General features: G+C 29.7%; 1 protein-coding gene across 1 annotated transcript; it reads left to right on the top strand.

The window, feature by feature from the left end:
• The first annotated feature begins 1,801 nt into the window (after positions 1 to 1,801).
• Positions 1,802 to 4,929, top strand: LOC111892643 (serine/threonine-protein kinase RIPK). Its single transcript, XM_023888701.3, has 5 exons — positions 1,802 to 2,288; positions 2,416 to 2,551; positions 3,174 to 3,310; positions 3,400 to 3,523; positions 3,947 to 4,929. Exons 1-5 carry the CDS (start codon positions 1,902 to 1,904, stop codon positions 4,474 to 4,476), a joined length of 1,314 nt encoding a protein of 437 aa, XP_023744469.1. The 5' UTR covers positions 1,802 to 1,901; the 3' UTR covers positions 4,477 to 4,929.
• Positions 4,930 to 10,393: the final 5,464 nt, after the last annotated feature.

Raw genomic sequence — 10,393 nt, 5'->3', positions numbered from 1 at the left:
ACGAACTCCAAACCGGAATCGTTGCGGATAATGTTGACATGCCCTTTTTCGTCGGTGGAGAAGCAGCCGGCGAGGGCTAGGAAATTAAAGAAGGTTTTAGAGAGAGAAAGTTTGAGGGAGATGTCGGCCGATTTTATAGAAAGAGATGGAGAAAGCATAGAGATAGTTTAGGGTTTAAGAGATAATAAGATATTTAAACTAATTTCCATTAATTTTCCTAAATTAAATGTATTAATAGTTTAATATATAATTACTAAATTTAATTAATATATATATGGTTAGATTCATGTGAGACGGCCTAATTTTGTGAGACCGTGAGACGCAATTTAATTAATATATATGGTTAGGTTCAAATATTATTTTTGGAATTTATATTTTCCAAAAATAAAAAATAAAAAAATACCAAAAAGAATAAAAAAAATACATTTTTTTACATATTCTAGTAGAATATTAGAATATTCTACATATCTGGCAAATCTAGGAAAATATTCTAATATTTTAAAAATCACATTAAAATATTTACAGTGTAATATTCTATTAGAATATTTCACGTACTTAAAAAAACGGTAATTTTTTTTAGGTAATTAAAGTTCCGAAAAAAATAATTAAAAAATAAATTTTTGGATTTTTCCTTTTATTTTGCATTTTAAAATTATTTTTAAATTTAGTCTTACGGTCTCACAAAAATTAATATGATCTTACAAAACTAATATATATATATATATATATATATATATATATATATATATATATATATATATATATATATATATATATATATATATATATATATATATATATATATATATATATATATATATATATATATATATATATATATATATATATATAAAGTCAAAATGTGGGTTTGCCAACTAATAAGTCCTTTTTTCCCATTTACCCAAATTCCGTAGACTTCTACGTATGATATCACATTCTAACAAGTTACAAATCACTATTATATCATACTCACGTACACTTTCTATGTTTCTTTATTGAAATCTGTATTATTTGTGAAATCTGTATTATTTCGTCCTTTTTCAAATAATTGAACATTTTTAAAATAACTTATTATTCTTGTATTCGGATAGCATAGATCTTTATATATTAATCATTTAATTATTAGAGGTGCATGTATCTGAATAATGAATAAGTGAAAATAATGCTTATTTATACATAAAAGAAAATGCTAATGTGGAAAAATAAATCGATGAGATGATGGAATGAGATATTATGACGGAACAAAAACAAGCTTGTTAGGTATTAAAAACATAGTTTTTGCAATAATTTAAATGGTATTGATTTTAAATTTCATATTTACTCTATGTGGCATTTAATGTATTTGGTGTTCAATGGTTATTGAATTTTTCAATGGAAAAAGAAAAGTTTTTATTTCTTAAATATATATTATAAATTAGTTTTTGTAATCTTCCATTTCCATTGAACTTCATTATAAAAAAAATTAATATAACTGTATGAAATATAAAAAAATATGTGAAAATCCATTAAATGAAATAGTTGAACACTATGAGATTAAATGAAATGTGCATGTTTTAGAAACTATGTCAATAAAGACATAATAAAAAACTGCGTTTGTGAAAGGAAAGAACTATATTTGAATATGAACAAGATTATAAAGTCTACTCGTAAAGGTGTTGCAAGCCTCTATCTCAATGTTGGTATGCAGGAAAATAAAAGAATAATAATTAATAGGAATTCAAAAGGCAATAAAACAAGTGGTTGCATATTTGAAAATGTCTTTTTGTGGAACCCTTCTCTCTCTATCTCAATATCTCTCCTTCATATAAAACCACCTTAGCCATTCTTCATTTCATCCAAAGTTTTTCTCTTTCTCTTCTCCTTCACCCCCATTTTACTTGTTCCTGGAAGAACAAGAAACCATGACTATCAAGAAAACAGCAATATCATTCTTGCCAAATTGTTTCAAGATTCAAGGATCAATTCGTCCATTGAATAAACCCAAAAAGAAATCCGCTATTGCATCTCATAACTCTTTCCCGAGGATCTCTTTTACGGATTTAAGCAGCTCTACGATCTCCGAGGATATATCAAATTCACTCGCTGGTTCTAATCTCCATGTGTTCACCCTAGCCGAGCTTAAGTTAATCACACAATCGTTTTCTTCATCGAATTTCTTGGGTGAAGGTGGGTTCGGACCAGTTCATAAAGGGTTCATTGATGATAAACTTCGGCATGGTTTGAAGGCTCAGCCTGTGGCTGTTAAGCTCCTTGATTTGGAAGGGTTACAAGGCCATAGAGAATGGCTGGTATGATCTACTTTCTTGAGTATACCATATATTTTATAGTAAAATATATGTTTTAAAGATTAAGATTAAGAAAAACCCATTAATATATTGAAATCATTTTTCTAACATTTTACCTCGTTTGCAACAGACGGAAGTGACATTTCTTGGAGAATTGAGACACCCGCATTTGGTGAAGTTGATAGGATTCTGCTGCGAAGATGAACACAGGCTACTTGTCTACGAGTACATGCCACGAGGCAGTTTAGAGAATCAACTCTTTCGAAGTAAGTTCATTAATTAATTTTTGTAAAGTATTACTATTATCATCGTTAATTATTAGCCATCAAGTTAGTGCATTATTTGGAAATTTTGCTTTATAGTATTTAAATACACGATAATTCAGTTCTTGGTGTTGAAATATTCGTGCGTATCATCGTTTTCTGTTATATATTTTAATATGTGATCTCAGTTCGGACTTGTTAAAGTAACGTTTTAGTGGGTAACTCGATATTATTATATAGCATGGTGACAAAGGAAACTTATTGTATATGCATATAATATATAATGAAATATCAAATGGAATTATAAAAAAGTCTTGCAAGTTATTTATTTATTATTAATAATGTGTGTTTTTCTATGGATTGTTGACAAGTATTAGGGCAAGGAATTGTTCTTTGTCTTCCAAACTTTTGACTTTTTAGAAGTTTACAGGACAGTTTACCAGCTCCGTGACTTGCATATGTTAACTCTTAAAGTCAAACATTGTTTTTGCAAAGCAACCTTACATTATTAATGTTAAATAAATATAGATATGAACTTCTAGAAGTCTTTTATTTTATTTGAACTTTTGTTATTTCAAAACAAAATGTCGCACGTTTATCTAATTTATCGGGTATGAATTTTCAGGGTATTCAGTGTCACTCTCATGGTCGATAAGAATGAAAATCGCATTAGGCGCCGCGAAAGGGCTTGCGTTTCTTCACGAAGCGAAAAAGCCTGTTATATATCGTGATTTCAAAGCATCAAATATATTATTAGATTCTGTAAGTTTTTTCTAATCAATAGTTGATAGTAATTCTTTATCAAAATAAGCGTAATTTCTAATAGGTTTTATGTAACTTTTTATTTATAGGATTATACAGCTAAACTTTCGGACTTTGGACTTGCAAAGGATGGCCCCGAGGGAGACGAAACACACGTTTCTACCCGAGTTATGGGTACACACGGCTATGCTGCCCCTGAATACCTCATGACAGGTAATATAAATATATTTATGCATTAACACCCTGTTCCCGAGTTCAACTTAATAGGGGAAAAAAAGGAAATTGATGAAAATGAAAAGAAAATAAAAGAATTTGATGTTCCTGAGTTTTATTAAAAGAGAGAAGTGGAAGGAAATTGAATGATTATTTTCTCTGCTAACTTTCCTTCCGATTTGAAAGTATTTGGAAAGAAAAAACAAAATGTTTAATTTTCCTCTTACTTCTCTCAACTCAGGAACACAAAATACAAATTTATTTCATTTCATTTCTCTTCTTTTCTCTCCTTATTTTTTTTCCCTTTATTTTCTTTTCCTTACTAAAACTCGGAAACTAGGCATAAGTCAACTTGTATTTTTATTACACAACCTTTATTTTTGTTACGATTTTATTAAATATTGAATATGTTTTTTTCTCTAGGTCATTTAACTGCAGCAAGTGATGTTTATAGCTTTGGAGTTGTACTGTTGGAGCTTCTAACAGGTCGGAAATCAATGGACAAGAGTCGTCCAAACCGTGAGCAAAACCTAGCCGACTGGGCTAGGCCTCAACTCAAGTGTCATCGGAAACTCAATCGAATAATAGACCCGAGACTCGAAGGGCAATACTCAGAATTCGGATTAGAAAAGGCAGCCGAATTGGCTTATCAATGTCTTAGCCATAGGCCTAAAGCAAGGCCAAATATGAGCACGATTGTTAAAACTCTCGAGCCATTAGTGGACTTCAACGATGTACAAATTGGACCCTTTGTGTACACTGCTCCAAAAGAAGAGAAAAAGGAAAGTAAAAAAGATGTGAATGGACATCATCATAGCCATAATTATGAAAGAAACAGGACGAAATCGCCCTTGTCTCCGCATGTAGTTCATTCGGACCCAAATGTACATCATCGGAGTGTCGGGTTGTGGCCTAGTTCTCCAATGCAACAACAAAGATTAAAAAGAGGATAGATGATGGATTTGGAAATAGGACAATTTATTTTAGCTTATTTAAGTAGCTCATGTCTCCCATAGTATAATTTCAAGATCTTGAATATGAATTTGAATCGTGCATATGAATAATGTTCAAAAATCATGGGACATACATCAAAGAGCGGATGACGTCAAAAGCTACGTTTTTGGTGTGCATAGGAGATATGTAATTGTGTAGATTAGAAATTTTCTTGATTGTGTGGGTTGAATCATCAAATTTCTTTTGTTTTTTTATTTATTTATTTCAAAATATATTAATAGAATTGTATACGGAAGGTAAACTTCCTAAAGGAAATTTCTTTACATATTCGCAAAAGCAATTAAATTATAATTTAATATTACTTAGTCGTGTCATTCTAATTTGTATATCGGTCTTGGTTATGTTGGATATTAGTGAAGGAACTCGATAATAGAAAAAACACATAATGTTAATATTACGTTAGTTTATATCTTTTGTTTGAAACATACGTAACTATAATTGTAATTGTACCTTAGTCCTATAAGATTCGTGTAAGGGGAGGTGAGAAGTCAGTAGCCATAAATACTTCTGTGGATGATCTCATCTCCTGCATAAGACGTGTTTTTTAAATATATTAATGATCTCAATTGTTTATATTTTATAACGGGTGCATATTAAAATATATATTTATAAGTATGTACATTAATGAATAATCACCCGTGCACAGCTCGCTCAAACGATGTGTTTAGTTATATTTCAGAGCATTCATAATTCAAGTTCAATACAAAAGAAAAAGAGTGAAATGACATGACATTTGATAGGGGTTTAATGCATTATGGATATTTTTTAGTGTGAGATAATTGAAATGTTAAAGGTGGCTTTGTATCCCCATTCAAATGTCGATTGTTGTTTAGATAGGTTTCATATTATTTTTGTTAATTAGAAATGCATTTTAATAGTATGTTGATTTGATAATCCATTCAAGTTCAAAGATTTATAGTATATTCTAGAGGTTCAATAATTAAGTTGTAGAAAAGTGAAATGTAAATATATCAACACATTAAACTTTCAAGAATTTAATAATTATAGATGCCTTTTATTCCACAATCAGGATAATAACTTCCTTAACCATTAATAGAAAAATTACTATTCAAACGTGTTGTAAAATAATAATAAAAAAAAAAAAATTAAAAGTTCTGAACAACATTAAATTTTTATAGGATGCATGACGTTTGATTATTTTCTACGGTCTCCATCTATCCATTGATAGTATAATTTTCCTACATTTGGATAAAATCGAAAAGAAAGATTGGGTCCCTGTGAAAGAAAATGTTAAATATCTTTCTTCTTTTTCTTTTAGAAAAATCAAAAACAGATATTAGGTTAGACTTTCGGGATGAGTTTTTGAACCTTTTCATTGGTCAATTTGTTGACATGGACAATATGACTTTGTCATTATGTACTTTATGTATGTACATATTTTTTTTCCATAAAATGTAATATATATTTGAGATTTAATATTTTTATTTTATTGTAAGCTGGATTTAAACCCATGGCTTTAGCAAGAAATATGGAAAGCACAAGTAAATATTTTCAAATTGATTCATATATTCATTGACAAATGACAAGATACCCTTATATATTTCGTGATAAGTGGTTGCAAAATAAAATTTAAATAGTCTTTTTTTTTTTTGTTTCTATCTTCATATTCATTAGAACAAAATAAATATTAAAATGACTACTGTTTGCGAAACAATTCTACTTTAACGAAATTATTATCAACAACCACTGTATTTTAACATACGAGAACAATAAAATACACATATTTTGTCCAAATTAACAACAAATATTACAATTTGACTAGAAAATATTTGAAACACACGCGAAGTGCTTATGGATTCAAATGAGTTAATATATTTTGTCACATATATTTACATAACTAAATGCTTCCCAGTGGTTCTTAAGATGGACCGGTTCAACGAAATCACAAATTGAACATGAAAAAAACGAAATATAAAGACCATTAATTTCTCTTCTTTTCGTGGTTCGCGAGGAATTTTCACAAAACATTGGTATATTTGATCGTTAATTCAAAGAAACTAAATACAATCATTTATGATATAAATGCTTAAAATTTTTTTATTATTCTAAAATTAACACTGTCATTTATCCCATTTGATCGAAAGTACATTTAAATACTAACTTTTTTTATTATCTAAAATTAACACTATAATTTATCCCATTTTCCTTATCTTTTTACATTCAAGCCTCACTTTTTTGTATGGAGTAAAATACCATTTGTTTTTTCTCACATGTTTTGTCCAACTTTGAAAAGTTGATAGGGATCATCCATGATCCTTTTGGAGAAATTACACTTTGGTCATTGGTCCAGATAAAAAAAAACAATTTACCCTTTTCCAATCTTACGAAAGAAGACTTTGCATTGTTATTGATGAGGTTCATGTGGGTGATAATTAGCTTGTTGCACCTTCACCATTTTAATGTATCAATTGCCAATGAGCACTAAAATATATGGAGAAAGGATTGGTGGGAGGAAGACGAGTAATGGTGCATTTAAGAAAGTATTGGGAAAGTTGTAACTCAAATTTAATATATATATATATATATATATATATATATATATATATATATATATATATATATCATTATAATAAAATGATTAGTTCAAGGATTAATGAGTTAATTAGTAGACAGTTATCAGGTTTAATGTCCAAATCCGTCACCTTCATTGGGGAAGTAAAATTCGAGCAAATGAAGGGGCTTCATCAGTTATAAATGTAGGCATTATATATAGTTTGAGAAATCGAGTGAAACCCCCATTGAAATTGTAAGAAGCGACTGAGATTCGAGAGAGAATTCAGAGATAGAAGGTTGCAAAGATTCTCGGGATTCAAATTGGAAATTAAGGTATGTTCTTCAATTTAAGCACGATGCAATCACTTAATTAGGTCTATAGGTTCTCATTACGTGTTTAGGTTCTGCATAATGTCTCAGTTCGGCCAATCATGATCTAGTCGATGGAAATTTGAAATGATAAAATATTCGGTAGTAAAAGTTTAACTGAATCGTGATTTGGATTGATTTCTAAAAATTGCTTATTGTTATATGTTAGTAAAAGGTGGAGAAAATAAATGGTGATTTTATATAATTATTCAGGTTTAATTTGGATAACATATAAAGCTCTAAGAGCTTGATAATGGCAGTAAAGAAAAACAAAAAGAAACATGTAAAGAAAAAGATGTATTCGGATCTGTTTGTTTTATTAGAATTTGAATAAGAAACGAAAATAAAAAGAAACAAAGGACGCCGGGAGTAACATTTAAGAAAATGGAGTATCTGACAAGCTGGTTTCACATTTTTTTACTCAAACCTAATTGAAATTTATAAAACTGGTCCCTAAAGTTTTCTAAAGTTTTGATAAACTATTAGATAATAGTTCTTAGTGTTCAACGTTTTATTTCTTTAATTGAAAAACTAAAGTTATAAGAATGGTCCTTATAGTTTTAACAGTTTGCTGATTTTCGTTAAAATTAATTTTATTATTATATTTAAAACCATAAGTCTCATGTTTTATTGATTTCATTTTTATACGAATATTGATTTTTAAGGAGAAACTTTATTTTGGAAATGTAAGGATAAAAAGAAGAAAACATATATTTTTACACCAAAATATTTCGAACTTTTTAACGTAAATGAATAATCATTAGTTGGTCGAACGAGACACGTAGATGATTGAATCAAAATAACTTATATGATATTTTCTAGGATTACAACCTTAGAAAAAATTGTTGGTGGAATGTAAGGTGCATGTAGCGCGACAAGACTTAGTTAAGACCGAGATGAGTTTTTTTTTTTCGTGTTTTATGGTTGCTCGCATATAAATGTTTATCATGTGGTTTATATGCGGTTTTTCAATTATTTATTCACAGTATATTTTATGATAAGTATGGTTGTGTGCAAATGTTATTTTGAGTTGATTATTTATTGTGCGTTATTTTTTTATGACATGTTTAGTGGAAATGAGTGAGGTGTTTAATCGTTGTGAGCATTACCGATGTGTGTGATCGGTGGGGATGAGAATTGAGAATTATATTCATTTCCTTCGATATTTAAAATGTTTGAGTACAATGGATGATGAGTTGTCTCAAGGAGAAAGGAAATAAAACCTTTGGTTCTTTCTTTAGATAATTACTCGTTCCACTAAATTATGTCATTGGGTGATATGTTTATTGTATGATTTATAGAAACTGTATGATAAAATCTTTTGTTTTTTTAAGTGATGAACATGTATGTGCAACACGAATTCACTAGGCCTTAGGCTTACCATTTTAGAAACTTTAAATGTGCACAACCTATGAAACTATTTAGTAAGTGCCAGAGAAAAAATTCAAGGAGAATGATTGATCCAGAAGTCAACAGAGGAATTCCGCAAAGACGTAACACTCGACGTTGTTCAATTGAAGACTTTATTTTATTTTATTTTTCTTCCGTTGTAGTTTAAGCTATAAGTAAGTTCATAATTGGTCTTTGGAGATGTTGGAACGATTACTTTTCATTTAATCGATATTTGAAAATTGAGATGTTACAATAATTTTGCAAATGCGATTGATTTAAGGCTTCATTGGGCAAAGCATGGGAGTGAGTCATCGGATGTGTGAGAGAGGAATTATGATTTCCAAAATGGATGCATCTATAACAGTCCACACATAGAACGAATAAATTATTCTTCTTCCGTTGTTTCGCTTCACAACTCTATTTTTTTATTATTATAAAGCTTCTAATAAATTTTAGTGTTGTTTCGCTTCACAACTCTATTTTTTTATTATTATAAAGCTTCTAATAAATTTTAGTGTCTAATTTTTGCTTAATTATAACCCTAACGAGTAGCGGGCACATAAAATATTTGGAAGTTAAATTCATAAGTCTATATAGCCTAATGTAATTGAAGAAAAAGGTAACAAAAATGTCATGCTTTTTCATTTTTTTGCATCAGTGATACGTTGATATCACCATATTTATCATCTACTTTGTGGGTTATGAGCGCCACCTAAGAGAAATGTGACTTTATTGACCCCTAAAATCCTCTTTATCTCTCTTACACAAATACATTGAAAACATGCATGTGAAGGAAACATCATTGGAATAGGTTTTTCACAATAATGTAGAACTAATATCGAATTTGTTACGTTAGGAAGAAGATGAAACCACATTAGATTGATTTCAACATATGCCTTTGTGTGTACGTGTTGATTTATTTATTTGTTGGTGTGAGGAGAAAAAAGATCAAGCTAAGACAGAGTAGGGCGGTGGTTAGGGGAGGTAGACCCTTAAATTACTTGGATGGTTCCTATAGTTTAAAGTAATTTGTATGTTTGGTTCCTAACAATTTTTTTTTTTTAACTTGGACTATCCTTGTCTTATATTTTTATCGCACGTTTGGTTCTTGTCCATTCTAAAAAACTGATGTGTCCTTACTGATTTCTTTTATATTTTTTTAAATTATCTGTTAATTAAGAAAAATAATACTTAAATGTGGAAATTAATTAAATATTAAAATCTGATGGGTCCTACAACCCCATTACCACTCCACCCATCCCACCCCTCTCCATCTTCTTCTCCGTAAACCACCCATAACTTCGTCTTCTTCGACGAACCACCCATAACCTCGTCTTCTCTGACGAACCACCAACAAATACTAAGCGAAAATTAAAATAATGTCTTCTCCAACAAACCTCCACCAAACCCAATCGAATTCCATAAATTAAAAAAAAAAATTGGGAAGAGATCTCAAACAGATCGTTGGTGGTTCCGAGTCACGTTATCAGAAGTCACATAAATGGTTCCTTATGAAATTGATGGAGATTTTGGTCTTCTCCGGATACAAATCAGATTCCGGTAATCACCAAAATTGGAATT

The sequence above is a fragment of the Lactuca sativa genome, chromosome 5 (genome assembly GCF_002870075.4).
Source record: "Lactuca sativa cultivar Salinas chromosome 5, Lsat_Salinas_v11, whole genome shotgun sequence".
In the NCBI taxonomy this organism is placed as follows: Eukaryota; Viridiplantae; Streptophyta; class Magnoliopsida; order Asterales; family Asteraceae; genus Lactuca; species Lactuca sativa.
The sequence above is the reverse complement of the archived record's forward strand: the minus strand, read 5'-3'. Positions and strand labels throughout refer to the sequence as shown.

What these genes read in the sequence shown, in the direction of transcription:
- LOC111892643 (XM_023888701.3), top strand. Translation starts at nt 1,902, where the DNA reads ATGACTATCAAGAAAACAGCAATATCATTCTTGCCAAATTGTTTCAAG. An exon ending in AAGGCCATAGAGAATGGCTG is followed by an intron (nt 2,289 to 2,415) that starts GTATGATCTACT and finishes CGTTTGCAACAG; the next exon opens with ACGGAAGTGACATTTCTTGG. An exon ending in CAAATATATTATTAGATTCT is followed by an intron (nt 3,311 to 3,399) that starts GTAAGTTTTTTC and finishes TTTTATTTATAG; the next exon opens with GATTATACAGCTAAACTTTC.